Raw genomic sequence first — 22,731 nt, 5'->3', positions numbered from 1 at the left:
CTGAAAACTGAAAAAAAGTGAGTTTTGCCTGTAGTGTCTCCCCTTAAAAAGACATTTACACTGTTTACACGTCACAAAGGAGTCTGTGCCAAACTTGAAAAAGTCGGGAGTCTACTTTAAAGACAAAGGCCCTCGGCGACCACGGCGTCGGCAAGGGAGAAAGTTCTCACAGTTGAACTCACAGAAGTCTCGGCTCGTGTCCCTTCAGCGCGATGACGGACAGCCGCTCGTTTCAGAAGAGTGAGAGGCCCCTTTGCTTCGGGCCCCCCCTCCTCCGCGGTGGTCACAGAGCAGCTTGTGGAGCCCGACAGAAAAGCAGTCAGCCAGAACAAGCATCATCCAGACGAATGAGTGCCCCAGTGTCCGCAGGCCCGAGGACCACGGGACGACCGCGCAAAGACAGGCTCGGGACGTTCTGCCGTCATGTCAGGAGGATAGACAAAGTTAAAGTCACACTGCGGAATATTCAGAGCCACACTGACTGTCCAGACTTCATGGTTTTCGCAGAGTTTTCATCATAGAGGCAGTTGTAATCCAGACATGCTTTATTTATGTGTGAACAAAAGGCAACCTGGAACGACAAGTCATGAATGCCAAGAATCCACATTTGTGACCGAGGATCATGAATGTGGATGGAATTTGATGATGCGAGAGGCTTCACTGGTTGTCACAAACTGTTTCTAATGGCACCAATTATTACACACGGCCACAAATATTGTCCTGCACTCGGCATCAAAAATCAGGCGAACGTGGCACCTATAAGTATACAGATAAATATGAATCTAAATCGCTAAAAATCGCTCCCAGGTTATAATAAAACTACACTAACTACACACTTCCTTAGCTGGGACCTCGACGAAATGAGGGTGAATCGTGACATTCCTGAAAGATGTTTGGGCCAAAAACATCCTCAAACAAACTTAAGAACCCTATTGAGATGTGTTAAAGGAACAGGCCAGCGTTTTTCCATACTGAGATATGTTCTTACCTGAGCTTAGACGAGTTGATGTGTACCTGTCTGGTCTTTGTGTATGTTGTTAGCATTTAGCCTCTCCCAATGTGTTCCTATGGCTCCAAACGGGGGTGAAGTTGGAAGCGACCGCACTCTTCCATGGGCACAGAGACCAGACAGGTACGTATCAACTCGTCTAAGCTCAGGTAAGAACATATCACAGTATGGAAAAACCATGGCCTGTTCCTTTAAGTCAGTGGTTCTCAACCTTTTGGAGCCGCGACCCCCATTATGACAGTTAAAGGGGTTCGTGACCCCCGTCCGGGTCAGCCCCTGAGAAATAGGAACATCAGCCTACATCAGGGGTAGGTTTTCTTGGCGGAGGGTCGATTTTCTTCATTGCAAAAAGACCAAGGGCCGGACCCAAAAGTAAAGCACCATTTTCTACAAACGCCAGCCTTCTCTGTACATGATTATGGCCATACTGTTAAACAAAACCAGTCTGGTATCGGGAAAAAAAGTTTCTACTGATGTCTAAAGCAGGTACCGAGAAAAAACAACAAAAAACAGGCTTCGACGCTGTTGCCAAGGGACAACATTAAAGGAACAGACTGTTGTTTCAGCTCAAATCAAATTATTTGTTTTTCCCATTTTTTTCCCAATTTTTTCAATTTCTTTTTCCCCATTTCACCCAATCTTTTTCTCTTTCTTATTTTTTTTAATTGTTTTTTCCGTCTTACTAATTTTCCCAAATTGATTCCCTAATTTTCCCCCTTTTTCCCCCCAAAACAACGGTAATACGATTTTTCCTAATTTTTAGCCACATTTTCCTTCCACACATTATGGTTCTGTTTTCTGGTTCTGTTTTCTGCCACAATATTTTAATATAGATATCGAATAAAGCATCGTACCAGCCCTACACATGACCTAAATGGGTGTTTTGCTTGGAAATTTTGAAAGATTTGACTGTATTTTGCACATTTTATAGAGTATTCAAACAGGAATTTGACCTCTGATTTGTGTAATATCATCTTCAAAATCATTCAAAAAAAAAACCTGAGGGCCAGAGTTTCTATACTGGAGGGCCGGATTTGGCCCTCGGGCCTGATGTTGCCGACCCCTGGCCTACATAATTCTTAAAAAACAAAGAAAAAAAACAAACGGAGAAAATGAAATTAATCAAATAAATATTCTATTATTTGCTAGCAAAAATATGTACATTTAATCTACATGATCTGGCGACCCCCTTAAGGGTCCCGACCCCCAGGTTGAGAACCACTGCTTTAAGTAATGCTCCGAATGTCACAAATGACAGATAAATGCCATTCATAATGCATTGTGCCTATGAATGGCATTCATAGTCTGGGGTTCTGAATACTGAAGAATGTTTTTTAAGCAGGACATGAGCACTGTTTAAAATCTGCTGAAAAGAAACACCCCTGAGTAACTTGCACACTTCACTTTTTATTTTATTTGTATTTATTTTTTTACAGAAAAATGAAATTGACATGCAAAATACAGACGCCTTTTCTAGCTAAGAGTTATATATATACCCTACAAACGAACAACACAATAAATAGTAATAACAATGTAAAACAAATCTGAATCCAGGGGTGGCCTGCGTTGCCCACAGCCTCCCCCCAGACCCGCCCCTGCCCACGCGCACAAGGGGCAGGGGGAGAGGGAGGTCTGCGAGCGCGGGGCAGCAGTCCGTGAGTGCCAGTCTCTGCCAGTGAGCGCCGCGCTGCACGTGGGACGCACGGATCTGTACTTTGCTCATCTTTTGCCCATATCGGACGCATGTTGGACGCGGCGTGTGGACTGCGCCGGTCATGGTGAGTCACACAACTCTGGGTTTGAAGTAAATGATGCCAGATTCGCCTCTGAACCTTTAAGCTCAACACCTGGAAATAAAGGAAGAGTCGGTGACGCTTTACATTACGGGCCGGTAAGTCCTTGGTACTTACAGAGGTAATTCTAGATACTTATCATGGTACTTACGGTGGTACTTACAGTGATACAGTGGTAATTCTAGGTACTCATGGTTGTACTTACAGTGGTACTTACAGTGATGCTTACAATGGTACTTGAGGTGGTACTTACAGTGGTAAATTCTAGTAATAATAGTGGTACTTATTGTGGTACTTAAAGGATACTATAGTGAGAATTACAAGGTATGTACTTCTAGATACAGTGGTAACTCTTAGTAATGAAGGTTGTACTTTTTGTTTTCCCTAATGCTGTTTTATGTTGTTTTATAGTCACACAATCCTAGAAATGACTTCTGTTTGTAGAAGCACCACATTTACTATGAATTGCTGCTGTAGTATCCTTGAATTACCAATAAGTACCATAGATGTATCACTGAAACTACTAGAAACTATCAATTAAAGTACTAAAGTAAATAGAAGTACAACCTTCATTACTAAGAGCATTACCACGGTATCTCTTAGTAACGAGAGACACAGTGGCAACTCAGTGTCTCCCTAACCCCTAACCATAATTACTAGTACTTACCACTGTAAGTACCACGGACTTACCGGCCCGTGATGTAAAGTGTTACCGAAGAGTCCGATGTAGACAAAAAGGTGGTATATATATATATTTAACATATCATTTTATGTCACGGAATCATCTTTTCTCCATAGATTAAAATGGAGAAAACATCTCCAGTACAGATGCCAGATTTTCCTGATTTGTTCCCAACAGCACTGGTGAAATTCGACTTTTTCCAATCATACAATGTCTATGGGCAAAACTTGTTTATCCAAAGATGGAATTAAACATCTCAAACCCACTCAATGTATCCAACACATCAACAAAATAAACCCGAAAAGTGAAATCTCTCTCTGGTTTTAAATGTTCAATGCAATTTAAGTGATTTTTTTTCCACGTAAACTTTGTCACTTACAGATTCACTCGCGCTGCTTCTGTCAAACGTTTACATTTCGCCGTGTGTGACTTTTGTGAGAATACAATGCCGAAGGAGAGTGCGGCGACGTGATGAGGAGCTGCAAAAGCACTTTCCCGCGGTGTCCGAAGCGCTGCCAATGATTTGTCCCGGTCCATGCGGTCGGGGCCTGTTCCAAAGCTCGCACCCTGCTGCACGTCCCAAACACACACACACACACACACTCACAAACTAGAACTACAATGCAGGAGGAACATGCATGTAAACTGCCAACAGCAAAGGAAAGTCACAGCAATACAAAGAAATCAAAGCTCTTTTAAACGAATCACACTAGGACATTCTAATCTAGCCATGTGCATGACGCTATGATATTGTCTTCACATGCAATAATACCGCATGACAGCGTGAGGTCAGGCCACTCCCAAAAAATGTGACAAAAAATGACAAAAAAATGACCAAAAAATGACAAAAAATGTGACAAAAAATGACAAAAAAAAGAACAAAAAAAGACAAAAAAAAATGTGACAAAAAATGACAAAAAAAAGAACAAAAAATGACTAAAAAAAGGAAAAAAAAAGACAAAAAAAGAACAAAAAAAAACAAAAAAAGAACTAAAAATGTGACAAAAATGTGACAAAAAATGACAAAATAATGACAAAAAAGACAAAAAATAAAAAAGACAAAAAAAGACAAAAAAAGAACAAAAAATGACAAAAAATGTGACAAAAAATACAAAAAAATGACCAAAAAGAACAAAAAATGACCAAAAAAAGATTTAAAAAAAGACAAAAAATGACCAAAAAAGAACAAAAAATGTGACTAAAAATGACAAAAAAATGACAAAAAAAGACAAAAAAATGACAAAAAAAATGACAAAAAAAGACAAAAAAATGACAAAAAAATGACAAAAAATGAGTTGAAAACCCCCCCAAAAAAGATGGAAAAAAATCTGATGACGTGAGGAAAAAGATCCATTTAGATGAGTTTTGTAGGTCTTAGCTTTCAACTGAGGTGTTACACTGGCCTACAGGATTTGGGCAAAGCTGAACTGGAGAAAATGCTCTCGGTTCAGGCGGGAGTTAAGAGGTTAATACATAGGATTTATGCACAGAAAAAGTATTTTGGGGGTAAATTTTGTCCCTCAGCGCCCCCTAACTAAAATATCTTCCCACGGCTCTGACTCCCACACTGGATCACAGAACAATCAAACAATAAGAAACTACGGAAAAAAGAAACAACGTCCATCACAAGTAGAAATGGCCAACCGTTGAAAGCTTTTGCATGGTAATCCTCCTCTTTTAGGTGCGGTCGCTGCAACCCACATAAGAAGTTCATATGTGATGTAAAATACAGCGTCTTTCCCCACATATTATTGTTTCGATACCAGTACTTTAACAATACTTGGTTGTCAATACCGATACTTGAACGATACCTTTTTCAATACCTTTACTAAAATATTTGTCATCTGGAGCCAGAGAAAGAACAGATCTTCAAATGTACAATATCAGGTTCATCTCCAAAGTCAAAATGGGGAATAATTTGGAAAAAAATGGGGGTGAAATGGGATAAATTGTGGTACAAAAAAAAAGGGACAAATTGTGTAAAGACATTTCTTCATTAACGACTATACACTTTTTTCTAGCATTGGAAGAAAAATAGTTTTGTATTAGCATTTATATCAATTTCATAAACTTACAGGTTTGTTTTCTAGCATTTATGTATAAGTGACTATTACGGCCTCCCTCCATTTTGAGTTTTGTTGTGTGGCTAATTAAACCCTGCTTGTGTGAGCCCTGGCCTGGGGTTGGAGGACTGGATTGGCTGCTGTCACCGCCCTGGCCGCCCCGGAGGCACGATCCGTCCGGAAGTTCTATATATGGTCATCCGGTCTGTGGTCAGAAACATTATTTTTAATTACAACATTGATTACGGTTATTTCAATTGATATGTATGTAGGTGGTACTTACAGTGGTAAATTCTAGTAATAATAGTGCTTCTAGGTACTCACTGTGGTACTTAAAGGATACTATAGTGAGAATTACAAGGTATGTACTTCTAGATACAGTGGTAACTCTTAGTAATGAAGGTTGTACTTCTTGTTTTTATATGTATGTATTTATTTATTGGTGCAAAAACAAAATGTCAACAAGAATACTGTTTTATATTGCTAGCACTGGCATTGGCAGTGAACATCGTGAGAGCAGCGGATAGATTTGTTTTAAAACTTTTTGCAAAATCTGAAGTTAAAGCAGTACTAAGTAACGCTTGCCCCTAGAGGCCATAAGCACAACTGCAGGTGTCATAGCATGTTGCAATTTTTTAACTTATTAATTGTCCGTGAGAGTAAATACTGCACTGACAGGAAAGACGAAGAGAGAGGGGGATATTGTGCATCCAATTACACAATGGAAATATTTTTTTTTCACTCAAACTTGGCTGTAAATACTGTTTAAGCGGCGCTAGCCCACAGTTAGCTTTGCCCGTTAGCATGTTAGCTTCTTCTCTGTGATTCCATTAGTGTATATTTGTAGCTTCGGTCCGGTGGCAGTCAAGTTGCAATTGTGGTTTTCTGGCCAGAGACACAGGGGGAGATGAAAGACCCTCCAATCATCCCATTAACACTTGTATTACCCACAGAGAGACTACGGAAAGGATTTATGAAGTTAAACAAGTACTGCTTTAACATACACTAGGATTACAATACCCTTAAACCTAAATTTGGGAAAGCCCAGATGTCGATGTCATGACCTTGGAAGCACAAGTCTGGTTCATCCTTTGGTGCAATTTCAAGACACTTGAAGGTTCAGGTTCATTGGTTAAAACAATGATGGAAATGTCAAGTCATACAGATGGGAAAGAAGGCGGGTTCTGTGTCCCAGAGATGAACGTGCTGCAAATGCAAAAGACCTGGTGAAGATGCTGAACCTGATAAGTCATCATCCAGAGTGAAAGAAGTCCTGCACCGACACGGACTGAGAGGGAACTCTGCCAGGAAGAAGCTCTGACTCCAAAAGAAACAGCCAGTTTGGAGTTTGCAAATAAAAAAAACGATAAGGACTTCTTCTTTTTGAGACATATCCTGTGGTCTGACGAAAAAAACAACAACAATTTTGGCCGTAATGACCATCGTCACATTTGGAGGAAAAAACACCATCCTAACTGTGAAATACGGGGGTGGCAGCGTCATGCTGTGGGAGGGACTGGCGCGCTTAACAAAATAGATGACATCATGAAGAAAGAACGCTATGTGGAAATATTGGAGCAACATCTCAAGACATCAGCCTGGAAGTTAAAGCTTGGGCGCAGATGGGTCTTCCAAATGGACAGTATTTCTCCCAAAGCATACGGCCAATACTGGTTACAAAGTGGCTTAAGGATAAGAAAGTCAATGTTTTGAAGTGATCATCACAAAGTCCTGATCTCAGTCCAGTTGAAAATGTATGAATGTAAATGTATGTGAGCTGAAAATGCATGTGTACGCAAGGTGGCCCAGTTACACCAGTTCTGTTTGGACGAATGGACCAAAATAAAAAACTATTGCGAGGAAAATCCAAAATGTTTGACCCAAGTTACACAGTTTAAAAGCAATGCTACCAAATAGTAATGAAATGTATGTAAACTTTTGGTTTTGTAAAAAGCAACAAAAACATTTCCAAAAAATTCTATTCTATCTATGCTATTTTTTTTTTTTTTAATGTAGCAAATAGAAATAATTTAAAAATTCTGGTTTCATGTCAGACAGTGAGAAAAAATGTGTATGTATACATCTGGTTTACACTTTTGCTCAACTAGTTCATGATTCATGACAAGACTTCATAATTTACATACACAACTATGACTATGTAATGTAAATAATGTAAACAATGTAAATATAATGACTCAAATAAATCAAATCAATCAATCAATCAACGCTCAAAGGTATTTTTATGCGTTTACAATGTAGTGAGATTCCACCATTATTAGAAAAACAGTTAATGGACCTTTAAAGTTGGTGCATTGACTCCAGTTTAGACTTTTAATCCCGAGTTACATGAATAAAAATGCTCTAATTTTTGGTACTAACATTGTTGTGATTTCAAAGATGGACACGTCTTTGCCTTTGTTTCCATGTTTTCAGCTCTGTGCTATTGCGGATATGAATCATGACCATATGCCCAGGACGCATGATGAGGTGGGGGCCGGCGCAGGTGGGGAGGGGTTGCGTTTGCTAGCCAGACATTGCCGGGTGTGAAGGGTGTGTATGTGAAGGCGGGGGGAGACCAGCTCAGCACTGATTGGATAACAGCCTGTCTCTCTGTCACGGGACATGTCCCACTGAGACTGGCTCTGGAGCCCATAGTTACAGCAGATTCTTGAACACACACTTTACACTGCCCTCATACCACACTTTAGATCCTTCAATCGAACAAAACAAGTCACGGAACAAATAAAAGTACGCATTTCTATTTACAAAAAAAAATCTTTGAAAATGTTTTTTTGGATGTCAAGGAGAAGCCCGATTTTGAAGTTTCCAAGCGATGGTATAAGGTGAGATAAGTCAGAGTTTGTCTGTGGTGGTGACCTTTGATCCTTTTGACCTTTGGAAAGTGTGCACTTATTTGGACAGCGGAAAAATACGCAGTTTGTGTCAAATCTGCCGCAGTCCGAAGGTGTAAGACGCTGCAGCTCCAGAGCCGACAGCGACGAATAAGCAATACGGCCAAAAGGTTCCATTTAGGTAATGTGGTGTGCACTGAGAGGCTACAAACTCCAGTAACTACTTCTTTTGTTTTTAGGAATCCCATGAGCGGCAGCAAGCTGCTGCTATTCTTCCTGGGAACCTAGTTAATGAACCAAAATCATACAATATAAAATATAAAATTGATATACAGTACATTTAAGAGTACAAAACAGGGGTTTTTACAGCTCTGTTTCAAATCCTGCTATACATCTTGACTGTTCCAAATTCATGGAAGACATCCATTATTAAACCACTGGCCAAAAGGCCGGGATCTTGGACTGTAAATGACTTCTAACCAGTCGTGCTCACTTCAATATTAGCAAAGTGTATGGAGAGAGTGGTGAGCAAGCACCTTGTTGAAGCTGTAAAGGACCAGCTTGACCCCCTACAGTTTGCCTATGGCCCGGTAGGGGGGCGGAAGATGCTACACTAACTCTCATAGAGACTGTGGCCAGCCATCTACAGAAGAAGGGCACGTTTGCACTGATTTTATTCATTGACCTGACCTCGGCTTTTTTAACACAATGAGGATGGACATCTTGTTGGGATAGTTCTCCACTTTGGAGGCGAATGAGGGGCTGATCCACTGGATAAGAGACTTTTTAACGGACCGACCTCAGAGGGTCCACAAGAATGGAGCATTGTCCATTCGTCGTTAATACTGGGGCACCACAGGGTTGTGTGACATCGCCTGTGTTGTTTTCTTTGTATTTAAATGCTCTGCAGATAAAGGACAGCTATGTTAAACTCTTTAAGCACGCTGACGACACGGCCATTGTTGGCCTGTTTCACAACATCGTCAGTTGTAGTTATGAGGCTAAAGTGCATGTGGTTGAAGAGTGGTGTAAACAGCACTTTCTGATTATCAATGTAGACAAGACCAAAGAGCGAATCCTTTGCTGTTCCAGTTCTGTTCAGTCCTTGTCCATCTCTGACCAGCCAGTGGAGTGTTAATGAATGATGGTGGTCAGAGGGACCGTTTACGACAGGACTTTTGTCAGTCTCCCTCAGGGGAAACTGAAGCTACATGCGTTGCTTATCACCATTGCGGATGAAGTGAATCTAAAATTGTCCCATGTGAAGCGCGTGGTGACCATGTCTGTGAAAGGTGCTATATAAACAAAGTTCTTCTTCTCCCATACTGTGATTTTAGGAAAAGGCCCGCAACCCACCGACAATGACCCCACAAGCCCCTTTTGGGCCTAGACCCACCAGTTAAGAACCAGCTTTAAATTTACCCACAATGATGACCAGTAATACTGCATTTTCCATGTACTGGACTGTAGTAGACTGTCGAGGGGTTGAGTTGTCTCTTTGCATTTTACGGCCACACTAGGGGGCGCTGTGACTTTGATTTTGTTACTGATACGAGAGTTAAACATCCTACTTTTCCTGCTGTGATGTTTTCATTCACATTTTCACTTCACCTATATCTTTTTCAGTGTGTACTATCATGTGCAAGGTTATGACAGGTCCGACCATTGTTCAACACACAAATCTTTCAATGCAAAATGACTAAACTAAAAAGTTGGTGTTGCAGGTGGGCCTGAATGCGTGTGCACGGTGGTAGCCCTGTCCTGCAGCGCGGATCATGGGGCACAGAGAGTGTCCAGTCCAGTCAGGCCTCCAAGTGCTGCTGCTGCTGCTGCTACGCCTGCTGCTGCCCGCTACCTCTGACAGTGAGTCCCAGGCACACTTTCTAATGACAAAACACCAGAGTGAAGTGAGGGCGGGTGGGTACACTTTAGCGACCCCTGGTGAAAACATGTAAAAACAGTATGATACTTTTTTCACTTCATACACTTCAGGGATGTCTCATTGTCTTATTCCAGTTGATTGACAAACAAATTATATTTTTTAAGACTGCAAATTAACGCTTTAACTCGCGATTCATCATAAGATAATTCACAAATTAATTAATCATGGATTTATTAATGGAGTCATGTTTTGATACTCGTCTGCATCTCGACACCTGAAAGACAGAGCACTTTAGTTTGTTTATTTAGCTTTTTTTTTGTTTTTTTGTTTTAATTAGAGCGTTTGATGTGGGCCTGATATTAATAATGAATACAATAATTACTGCGATTAAAGTGATACTCTGTAAGTTTGCAAAGTGAGGAGTGAAATTTGAAAGTAAAAAGTCTAATTCCTCCTGCCCTTCTTAGTTTGCAAACTGAGGAGAGCAGGAACCGATTTTTCAAAAGCAAACGATTAAGCTCCTCCTTCTCTCTCCTGATTGGACCTGACAGGCCAGTTCACAGGAAAAGCTCATCTCATTGGTCAAAGTGGCAGCCCCGGGATTCTGATCAGTGTCTGAAATCAGCAATCAGCAAATTTCAAACCCAGGCGGTCAATTACACACTACATCTATTCAATTGTGACATATTTAAACTTATATCACTTTAATCCCGATACATCACATTTCAGATATTTGATTGTGTGCGGCACATTTCCCCCCCAAGCGTTCCACAGCTCTCTCCGTGTGCCTGCAGGTATGCCCAGCTTCATCCAAGTCCCTCAGGACCAGACCGGGATCTCTGGAGGAGTGGCGTCGTTCGTGTGCCAGGCGACGGGCGAGCCGAAGCCACGCATCGCCTGGATGAAGAAGGGGAAGAAAGTCAGCTCTCAGCGCTTTGAGGTAAAGGGGCTCTCGGGAGCATGTGACTGCAGAGCTACTGTGACATCAGATCGCCGCAGGTACTTCCGCAATGATTGGTTGATGGTGTTGTGATTACCAAACTGGGATCCCCAAAAAGCTTCACAGCGGGTCCCCAGATTCTCTGAAAAAAGAAACTCAGATGAGGTGGACAATGTAAATTATCTTCAAAACCGCCTGTGCGTCCAAGACAAATTTCTCTTTGGACAGAATGAAGCCTTCTTGAATCAAAGCTCTTAATTTTGTAAGAGATAGAAAAGTTGCATTTGTGTCCTAAACGTCTGTCTCTTTGAGCAGGTGATAGATTTTGACGATGGCTCGGGGTCAGTTCTGCGGATCCAGCCTCTCCGGTCTCACCGCGATGAGGCCGTCTATGAATGCACTTCCACCAACAGAGTGGGCGAGGTCAACGCCAGTGTCAAGCTCAGCGTGCTGGAAGGTGAGTGCACCGGCCCTCAGGCGTTTCCTCCAGTTCATCTGTGCTCATGCGGTGAGGCAAAGAACTTAGGCTAGATGTTTTCTGTCTCTTTTGTATAGGTCAGTATCACGACCATAGTCAAGTCTTTGGCTTTACATTATTTTAGATTTGATCAAACAGATTTGATCATCGAACAATGAACAAACAAATGGATGATGTCTTAAAATAGACTGCAGGCCCCATCCACAGACCACCTCTGCTGAACGTCCATCCATCCATCCATCCATCCATCCATCCATCCATCCATCCATCCATCCATCCATCCATCCATCCATTTTCTTCCACTTTTCGGTTGCCGGGTCGTGGGGGCAGCTGTTGGAGCTGCCCATATCACATTGCACCTGCCCCTTATGGCTCCTCCTGCAGGTGGTGGGTCCATGGAAGGACGGCCTCACTATTCTAACCGGGCCTGTTGGTCTCACATAAGGGGCTTCTGAACCGCTCTTTGTCTGACCCGTCACCTAGGACCTGTTTGCCATGGGAGACCCTACCAGGGGCACGAAGCCCCCGACAACAGAGCTCCCAGGATCATTCGGGCGCTCAAACCCCTCCACCACGTTAAGGTGGCGGTTCCAGGAGGGGACCTCTGCTGAACGTGCTGAATGATTTCTTTGATCACTTCGAGACACTAAACAGAACTCTAGAGCAGAAGTAAACAAACTCTTCTGAGGACCAGGTGCTGACTCTGTCCCAGGACAGTCTCAGATGATCTCTCAGAAAGACATTCCAGACCGTGTACTGGCCGTGTACTGGAACTCACTGAATTTTTTACCTGATGATGCCATCTCCACTGCACTCAACAACAGCCCTCGTACCTCTTGAGTGGTATACCCACTCAAGACACGTTTATCGACCAAGTAGTCACTCAACTCTCTCCCTCCCTCTCCATTTACAAACTCCATCTCCTCCTCTCAGAGACACGGAACACTTTCAATTGCTTGACAATAACTTTTTAATATTTTAATATCTTTATATAAAGTCTTACCTTCTGTTTTTGCCATGAGGATTTGAGTCGTAACTGCACTCTACCTAAGCTGTCTTTGATCTAATAAAACCAAGAAAGGAATTCTGTGTTCCCTCTTTGTTCCAGAGGATCAGGTGCCTCACGGATTTCCAAGCATCGATATGGGCCCCCAGCTGAAAGTGGTGGAGCGCACTCGCACAGCCACACTGCTGTGTGCTGCCAGTGGGAATCCAGACCCGGAAATCCACTGGTTCAAAGACTTCCTGCCGGTGGACATCAGCAGCAGCGACGGAAGAGTCAAGCAGCTCCGCTCAGGTGCCTCCATCGACACCTGTGCACAGCTATCCTCATTTAGTGCTATAAACACAGCTGAAATGTAAAATAGTGGTTCAGCATCAGTTGGATATGATCAAAATGACAGTGCGTGCCTATTTTTAATGAAGAAACAACAGTTGGTGAGTCACGGTTTCATTCAGACGGTTCATATTAGGCCTGGCAGTGGTTTGCTGAAGCCTTTCCACAGCTTATCTGAAGGTAGGTAACTGTCACAAGGCCACATGCCAGACTTTGACTGAAGTTAACACATCACACTGCATTATCTGCCAACGAAGCTGATTATTAGAATATTATTGTTTGTAAAAGGTTAGAGGAAAGGCCTTTGTTTCCATCCAACCAGTGTCATCAAACTGATTATTCATCCAAACATGCATCAGTCAAAGACTCCTCACCTTCTTCAAGCCTGACTTTGAGACATTACATTGTGAAAATACAATTGTCCCATTTGTTTTCACAATGTTGCCTCTTAGGATTTGCCATAATCCATGTGGCTGATCTTCCGATGTGAACACCGTGTCAGATCTCAGTAAGATCTCATCTCTGTCAAAGCTGCTGGTGGCCCTGATGCACTGTAGGTGAGGGGCCACACAGCTTGAAGTGCCCCCTCTATGTCGCTGACAGGCCCCTGAATCTCCCATTAGAACAGTTAATGGTCTCAGCATTTAAAACCTTTCCACGGGTGAAAAAAAGCTGTCAAGCTAGTTCGGAGTGCTGATTTCCCCAAACTTTTCAAGCAAGGCCTCGTAAATAACAATGGAAAACCAAAAATGAATTGCCATTTCTATTAAATTCAAGCAGCAAACATGTCAAATGTGGTGCGAATATATACATTTTTAACATTTGCTTGGACGTCCAGGAAGCATTCATTGTAGTGAACTGAAAGGACTGAGTTGTTTGAGTTCCGCTTCTGTAGATAAGAAACGTTCCAACTCAATCAATCCAGTCCAGTTGACAATTTAAAGCTTGATTTTATGTAAAAATATCTTTGGGACCCCCTGATCTACTGGACTATATGTTTTAATTTCTAATGTAACACTGTGTCAACTACATTCCTGCGAAACCCAAGTTTGAGTCAATTGACTTTTCGCGAAACGGTCATTGTCCAAAGAAACCTCATTGCAACCATTTATCCCAGACATTCAACGGATCTCCTTCCACAGAGAGTATTGGTGTGTGGCTTGTTTTCCCCCTTTTCTAGCCAAAAAACAATTACTATTAACTTGTAAGTCAAGGTAAGGCTTGTTTACCAAACTCTGTACTCCAAAAAGTGAGTACAGAGTTTGAAATTTCTTACATTTCTTCCTAGATTGCTCATATAATGTGGTCTGATCTTTTTAAAATCAAATGAATGATTCAAAAGTATCTGCTTAAACTAATACCACCCAAACATTTACATTTTATCAGGTTTTTTTGGCCATAACATTGAAGTATTCACAGAAAAAAATAGAATAGAATTTTTTTTTGTCTATCTTTGGCTCACCGACACATAAAGACTAGGGACAATACAAACATGCCCAATAGAGAAAAAACACATAAGAACGTAAAAATAAAAGAAATGTAGAAAAATAAAACAGAAAAACAAGCCCAGGTAAGAAAGTCTCTCTGAGGGATTTTTTACAATATCTTGAGAGACTGGTTCCTTAATAGATGTAGTGTCCATTGCATGTTTTAAATATATCCCTACACACTACAATCCTTTGATGGGGAGGATCGCGCTGGTATTGCACCGAAAATAGTCACGAACACGCACTTCATCCATGTTATGACATGTGTTAAACCCCACTTCTTGACTGAGCTGGCGAACAATTGCTAAGAGGATGACGCTTTTGCGAAAGGTCAATTGTGCTGCATACTCTTATATTTCGTATAATTCCGTTATGTTCCAAATATCTGAACAGATACGTTGCCATTCGGGTTGTTTTCCTCAAACTCCTGTCTTGTCCAGCCTCTCTGCTTTTGTCCATATGTGTGGCTGCTCTCTAATGGTTCTGTGTGTCTTGTTGCATTCACTTTACCTCTCCAGGTGGTACACCGATCCGAGGTAAGAATGCTGGCTCCCCTCCGTCCTCCTCTGCATCATGCTTTCACCTCCAACCATTTCTCACGCCTGACCTTCGCCCCCTCCACTACCACCAATTCACAGCACACAGAGGGAAGACAGATAGAAAGACACTTCCTCGAACACACCTAACTGTAACCATCATCGCCACCGTCCTCGGACAGTAACTACAAACTAATGCATACATGCCTTCTGAACTAACAGACAGTTATGAACTAAAATGTTAATACCATGTTTATACCAAGGTCAGTGAGGATTCTATGGTGCCAATAAGTTACCAATAAATCTATTGACTGCACATACTAGTACCTCTATTTGACGACGAGGTTGTTGTGCTAGTCTTTGTTGCATTTGGACAGGCTAAAAGGCTCTGTGTGTGGAATGATCCGTTGCAGCTAACTTCCTGTAGGGTAGGGGTCATAGAAATCACAGAAATGCCTTTAGCTATCTGAGTCTAGTCTCGCAAATGTGTACATTTTGTTAGCCGTGGCCGCTGGATGTTTATCCGACCGCACAGAAAGCAAAAACTTAACAGAATATAATTTAGCATTGAGCTCCGAGGCCGCTTTCATACACTCTTAACTAAAGTTATTCTTATACTTAACTAAAGTCAAATCTTAAATGATCTGCAGCCTACATTGATGAATGATTTCTAGCTAGGCTTTGATAACGCCTAAATGTTGTTGATGGGTTGACAACAGCTGAAAACATCCGGATCATTTATAGTTTGTGATGTTTGATGGCTAAAGGCTAACGGGGTCTGGAAAGCTCTGGAGTAGCCAGCTAGCTAAATATATGCAAGCTAATATAGTATGTTAGGATCGAACACTGCCTCTCCTATTCTTTTCTATGGGCAGGGGTAGCAACAACTGTACTCTAAAGCAGTAGTTCACAACCTGGGGGTTAGGACCCCCAAGGGGGTTGCGAGACGAATTTGGGGGTTCGCCAGATCATGTAGATAAAATATACATACTTTTTTTAGCATATAATATTATATTTTATTGTCGCGTGTGTGTGCTATTTTACCAGAGTGCCATTATATGTTCGTTATTTGATTTATTTTATTCTAGCCATTTGTTTTTTTCTTTGTTTTTTAAGAATTATGTAGGCTAATGATCCGATTCCTCACGGTGTGACAAGAGCGGGGGGTCACGAACCCCTTTAACCTCTTAACTCCCACCTGAACGGATTCCATTTTCTCCAGTTTGGCTTTACCCTAATCAAAAAGCTTCTTTGGAAAAAACACCAAAATAGCCACAAAAAATAAGAAGAAAACAAGGATGTAAAGTTGGAAACAGAACAAAAATGTGACAAAAATTCAACAAAAATGTGACAAAAAATCAACAAAAATGTGACAAAAATTCAACAAAAATGTGACAAAAATTCAACAAAAATGTGACAAAAATGAAAAAAAGGAAAGAAAAATAAAACATAAAAAGGTGAAACAACACAGCAACAACGCGAGGAAAAAGATCAGTTTTGTGGGTCTTAGCTTTCAAATGAGGTGTTACACAGCCAAAAGAGGACAGAATGCATTTGGTTAGGCGGGTGGTAAGAGGTTAACTGTTATAATGGGGGTCGCGGCTCCAAAAAAAGGGTGAGAACCACTGCTCTAAAGAGATAATCACCTGCTAAAGTACTCCAAGAATACTGAAATATTGACGATTCTAGGTCCTCCAAAAGAAAAAAATGGTGATGACCATATCCTGCCCACATTTTTAAAATAAATTAAACATAAGAAAATATTTTAAACTATATAAAGCCTACCTAAAACCCATCACAACGTTTTTCAAAGAAACGAGTTCAGATTGCGGCGCTAATTTAACATTTATTAGTGTCAAATTAAAGTTAGCCTTTAGCTTCAAGACTAGCACATCTACATTTATAAACAAGGCAACACATAGAAGTTTTCTTTGGCCACATAGTCCTGCTGTTTTTTTGTTGTTTTTTACTCTTGCTAGACACAGCTAACTCCCCATTGGAGTAAAACATGGACAGGAAACAGATTATACCATAGGACGTTAGCATCATGTCCGCCACGCAACCTTCCACGCACAGAGCCTATTACAGAGATATACAAACCATTGCAATTTGACAGTGTGAAACCTTTGAATGAGATAAGGCAGAGTGATACGAACCAGTTACTATCACTCTTCATTCGAGTTTTTCTATTCAAGACCATGGTATAAACGCAATCAGCTCTAATCTGTGAAGTTTGAATGTGCTCGGTCGTGTACTAAAACTGTTGGGATCATCTTTGACGTTCATTTAAAGGAAACACAATGTATCGGCTTTGACCTTATAGGAGCTCTACAGATCGAGAACAGTGAGGAGTCGGACCAGGGCAAATACGAGTGTGTGGCCACCAACAGTGCCGGGACCCGCTACTCCACTCCAGCAAACCTCTACGTCCGAGGTGAGAGTCTCTGACCAAAAAACGCTCCTGTACGGTAAAGTCCAGCGCCAATATGAGAACCAGCGTCTAGTTTTCAGCATCATGATGAGAGATAGACTTTCACACTGTGCTTTAAACATAAGAGGCTGTTTTTTTAACAATAGGTAGAACCCAGAAGTATTCAACCTGGCAACCAACGCAAATCTCATTTGCTTGTTGATTTGACTGAAGATGGCACTATTTCTCAGTCTTCTGGGATATTTTATTCTTAATGACTTTGTACGCACACTGCAAAAAGTGGATTCTAAGCAAGTAAAAAATGTCTTACTTTAAGAAATAAGTTCTTATTTTTTCCCTAAAAAGTAATAATGTTTTGCAGAGCAACGTTTTCTTGAGAAAAAAAATCTTATTTTAGGAAATACAATCCAGCCATTTCTTGTTCAGATATATTTGCTAAAAACATGTTAATTTTTCTTTTAACAAGAAAGAAAAACTTTTTGAATCTTCTTCAGCTTTAGACAAAGAATATTTTTTTCTTATTTTAAGAAAAAATAAGATCACAACAACTCTTAATTTAAGAACTGATTCTCACAGAGAGAAAATATATTCCATTCTTTAAAGTGGGCGGCTTGGTGGCACAGCGGTTAGAGCCTCAGCTTCACAGCTCAAAGGTCCTGGGTTCAATTCCCACTAGCATGTTCTCCCTGTGTCTGTTTACGTTTCCCCTACCACTAAAAACATGTACAATAGGTGAATCCTCCACCAAGTGATTCTGGCCATCAGCCTGGCTCCACATCATGGAGATGGGTCCCGGGGTGAGGGCAATATTTTCCTTAAATATTAGTATTTATTAAGAACATTTTAGTTAAATCAAGCAACATTTAAGTAAAATACCCCCAAATTTTTCACTAAATAAGAATGTTTTCCTTAAATTATTCCATTTTCTGAGGACATTTTGCTTAATTCTAGCTATTTATTTGCTTAAATTTAGTGTTTCTTTCTTGTTTTATGATGAGAAAAACATTCTAGAAATAAGAATTCTTAGCAAGAAAAAAAAGGCAGAATCTTTTCCTTAAAATAAGACAAAATGTCTTATTTTAAGATTTTTTTCCTTGTTTTTAGGAGGGCACTTTTTGCAGTGCAGGTAAGTCGCCATGACATTGGAACTTGTAGAGCTTCAGGTCCTAGAATACAAGTCTGTCTAAAGATGGGGAAAGTGTATAGTCCGGCTGGATAGGGTAATCAAAAAACTTAGCAGCAGCAGTAGAAGAAGAATAACTTACTAAAGGAAACAGCATTAGTCAACCACTATAGGTGTGTTTTTGACGACGGAACATTACAACATTGTAACACAGGCTCAGACAAGTTAGTTTTTCATGATTTAAGAGAGTTCAGAGGTACGGAACGCATTCTCCTTCTTTGTGTAATGTCCAAAAACATTGGCTGGTTTTACTCTCTGTATTTCTCCTTGTCTTCTTCCTCATACCTGTCGTCCCCGTGTTTGTCATCCTGTTTTGTTTGCTCGTATTTTTAAACCTGACCTCAGATCAGCGGGAAGGTTGGTGTTGACTGCTTCGGGGCAGGCAGACTTGAGCAGAGAGCACCTCTAGCTTGTCGCCGTCCCTTTTTCCTTTTTTAAGCAGCCCGTAGCCATTGTGTTTGCCCATTATGTGACTGTCGGTTTGTTGGGAGTGGAAGTCGTGGAAGTCGTGGATGTCTGCTGCATGCCCAGTGCCTGTGCTTCGTTCATCGGCACGACTTGCTCAGTGCTGGACAACGTGCATGTGACATTTGTGTTTCTCTAAAACAGACAGACAGTGGTCTTTGGAGAAGGGGGGCAAGGATTGTAGAGGAAGAGAAGGGCAAATACAAGTGCTGGATCCACGAGGCAACAGAACCATTATCAGAGATAGAGGCACACACCTGGGATTCACTTCTCCAGAGGCCACCCTGACAGAACTAGAACATTTTTGGCAGAAAGAGAGTCTAGACATGTAAAGCTAGTTTTATATCTTGATATACTCTGTGATCCCCTTCAGCTGAGCATGATACTTCCACTCAGTCAAAGCATGCGTCCTCTCCTGAATAGACTGGTGCATGTTTTCTTTTGGCTTGCCTCTAACATTTGGCCTGCACTGTGCATCAGTATCTTTTTTTTCCTCAGGCTTTGTGCTTTTGCTAATTCAGTCCCAGACAACTCCCCTGAGGTGTCTGTCTGCTAACTGTTTAGCCTAAAACTGTTAAAAGTAAGTCTCGTTGGAGGTTCATGTATTTTCAAAATGTGATAAATGTCACTGCTCAACTTTGATATCGGTGCGGTAGCAGTTGCACCAAAATCTGATTAGACTGGAGTCACTAAGCTTTGCCAATGTAGATCTGATTCATTTGTTCTTTCGAGCTGAGCACCTCTTCTACCCTAATACTTCAAATATATACATTATTTACAAATACTCTATATGTATTTTGGTCACAGGAACGTGTGTTTTGACCAGAGCTGCTGTGTTTGTGGTGCACATGTTCTCAGCCTCCTCTCCTCTGCAGTGCGCCGTGTGCCGCCTCGGTTCTCCATCCCACCCTCTCACCATGAGGTGATGCCGGGGGGCACCCTGAACCTCACCTGTGTGGCTGTGGGAGCACCTATGCCTTTTGTCAAGTGGGTGAGTGATGAGACGGAGCTCACTCGGGAGGACGAGATGCCCATTGGCCGTAACGTCCTGGAGCTGTCAAACATCCAGCAGTCAACCAACTACACCTGTGTGGCCACGTCCTCTCTGGGCACCATTCAGACCACCGCCCAGGTCACTGTCAAAGGTGTGAGCTGTCTGTCACGCACGCTTCACCTCAGATCGGTTCAGTAAACAATACAATTCTGTGTTGTGTATTTCCCAGCATTGCCCCAGCCCCCCAGAGCCCTCACGGTCACAGAGACCACAGCCACCAGTGTCACCCTGAGCTGGGACTCAGGGAACCCAGAACCCATCCTGTATTACGTGATCCAGTACCAGGCGCGAGGCTCTGAGGGCCTCCAGGAGGTGGAGGGAGTTGCCAGCACCAGATACAGCATTGGGGGCCTCAGCCCCTTCTCAGAGTATGACTTCTGGGTCCTGGCTGTGAACAATGTTGGCCGAGGGCCCCCGGGGCCCACAGTCAGGACCCGTACCAGTGAGCAGGCGCCCTCCTCACCTCCCCTGCAGGTTGCGGCCCGTATGCTCAGCTCCAGTACCATGTTAGTGCAGTGGGAGCCTCCAGAGGAAGCCAACGGTCAGATCCAGGGCTATAGAGTGTTGTTCAGCCCAGAGGAGGACGCCCCACTCAGTGACTGGCACACTCTCCGCACAGAAGCAGGGCAGCAGACCACCCTGTCAGGCCTGACACCAGAGCTCACCTACAGCCTCAGGCTCCAGGCCTTCACTGCAGTGGGAGACGGGCCCCTGTCTGACGTCCTGCGGATAAAAGCCCAGCAGGGAGGTGAGTAACGCTCACCAGCTCCTTCTGATCAGTGGAGGACAGAACACTTCAGCCGTCTGTGAGGGAAGGACCAGGTCCAAGACATTAGATGAATAATCTGCATCAGACTGACTGATAAAGCTACAAAGTACTAGTCCTTCATAGTTATTCATATCTGGACAAGGCAGAGAGTAGGTGAAATGAGAACTGTGTAAAAACAGAGAAGAGTTTAGGAATTCTATAGTTTACACATATATTCTACTTTCTACGCACTCATTTTGCAAGAGGCTTATGAAAAGAATGTGGTGTGAGATTTGCAGGGGCTCTGACTTGTGTTATCTGTCCAGTCCCTCCACAGCCAGCGGATTTCCAGGGAGAGGCGGAGCTTGACTCGCAGGTCCGACTGTCCTGGCTGTGGCCTGTCCAAGATCAAGTCCTTGGTTATGAGCTCCAGTACTGGGAGGCCAGCACTCCTGCACGCAAGGTATGCAAGAACCTTCTTTTTCTTCTGACATAAGTAATACATATAAACATAAAAACTACTCACTGTGCCTTCTCTCTGCCACAGCGGCGCGTTGCCTTTGACCCCGCTGGCTCCTACGCAGTGGACGGCCTGAATCCAGACACCGTGTACAGCTTCTCCCTGGCAGCGCGCTCAGAGATGGGCCTGGGATTGTTCACTCTGCCCATAGACGTCCGGACTGCCCGCACCAGTGAGTCACCTCAAGCCCTACGGAGATTTATCCAATACTCGGGATAATGTCATTTTTCTGGAGCTGAATGGTTGCTGTGTTTTGTGCAGTGCCTGGAGCCCCTCCCCGCAAAGTCCAGGTCCACCCTCTGAATTCCACAGCACTGAGAGTTAGCTGGACACCGCCTCTATCCCCGAAGCCACAGGGGCAGGTCAGAGGCTACAGGCTGGTGTTCTACCCGCTGGATAAAGATGAGCGGCCGGCGGGACAGCCGAGTGTCCTGCATGTGGATGTGTCAGATGCAAAGGTGCAGTGAAGTTTGGATTAGTTGTTAAAGTACAATCTTACTATATACAAATGAAAGGTTTGGTTGTAAAGTTTGAATTTATGTGCTGTAAGTTGTCAAAGTTGTAGATCCGTTTGCTCCATGTGGATTTGCTTGGTTCTGTTTTGGACAGGAGGCCATTATCTCAGGGCTTCTGCCAGAGACCACCTACTCAGTGACTGTGGCAGTGCACACCGAGGAGGGAGAGGGGGCTCCCAGCAGGGCCCGGCTCGGCACCACTTCAGGAGCAGGTCTGTGCAATACTACAACTACTACAACTGCTTTTATAGGATCAGAGCCAAGAGTATCCCACGCCCACAGTCGGTAACCAAATGGGTGATTTGCCCCAGGACAAGTATATCCTACCATACAGACCGCATCTTTGGAATTGCCCATGTGCCCCAGGGACTCAAGTCTGACTCAGTTTCCCACAAATCGAGAAAGACGTTTTTTGTTTTTTTTGCAGAATCTTTTAGTTGAGATCATGAAGAAGCCTCACCATGTTTTAGATAACAGCATGGCTTATCTAAATGAGATGTAAATGAGGTCTATTGTCACTCGAGCAGCAGAGAGAGGTGAGAACTGCCCAAAAGTTTAGAGGCCAATTTCTGTGGTTAGAAATATTCTGGGTCCTTGACTTCAAACTGCTCTCACTTCTCCAAATATTATCAGACATCCATGTGTTACACATTGTTGGAACGCTACACTTTCACAATCTGTAAACACACAATCTGTGAAAAGCTCAAAATGCCCCAGAACCGACTTGTGTCCCTGGTTCCTGTGACTGGCCACAAAT

At 42.6% G+C, this 22,731-nt stretch overlaps 2 protein-coding genes across 3 annotated transcripts in view; both read left to right on the top strand.

Annotated features, from left to right (window-relative positions):
* Positions 1-22,731, top strand: part of szt2 (SZT2 subunit of KICSTOR complex) — a 210,123-nt gene that overhangs the window by 82,949 nt on the left and 104,443 nt on the right.
* Positions 2,641-22,731, top strand: part of LOC306981284 (receptor-type tyrosine-protein phosphatase F-like) — a 39,911-nt gene continuing 19,820 nt past the window's right edge. The window contains exons 1-14 of one of the 2 annotated variants that reach the window (XM_079580850.1): positions 2,641-2,787; positions 10,124-10,262; positions 11,076-11,221; positions 11,537-11,678; positions 12,808-12,996; positions 15,041-15,058; positions 17,382-17,492; positions 19,018-19,029; positions 20,013-20,282; positions 20,361-20,939; positions 21,266-21,402; positions 21,487-21,631; positions 21,721-21,917; positions 22,069-22,186. In XM_079580850.1, coding sequence (XP_079436976.1) covers positions 10,175-10,262; positions 11,076-11,221; positions 11,537-11,678; positions 12,808-12,996; positions 15,041-15,058; positions 17,382-17,492; positions 19,018-19,029; positions 20,013-20,282; positions 20,361-20,939; positions 21,266-21,402; positions 21,487-21,631; positions 21,721-21,917; positions 22,069-22,186 — 2,152 coding nt within the window. In that variant the 5' untranslated portion in view covers positions 2,641-2,787; positions 10,124-10,174. The remainder of the gene's footprint in view (positions 2,788-10,123; positions 10,263-11,075; positions 11,222-11,536; positions 11,679-12,807; positions 12,997-15,040; positions 15,059-17,381; positions 17,493-19,017; positions 19,030-20,012; positions 20,283-20,360; positions 20,940-21,265; positions 21,403-21,486; positions 21,632-21,720; positions 21,918-22,068; positions 22,187-22,731) is intronic. The other variant, XM_079580851.1, reaches the window with a different exon arrangement.

Source organism: Gobius niger (assembly GCF_951799975.1).
Source record: "Gobius niger genome assembly, chromosome: 22".
NCBI lineage: Eukaryota > Metazoa > Chordata > Actinopteri > Gobiiformes > Gobiidae > Gobius > Gobius niger.
The sequence above is the reverse complement of the archived record's forward strand: the minus strand, read 5'-3'. Positions and strand labels throughout refer to the sequence as shown.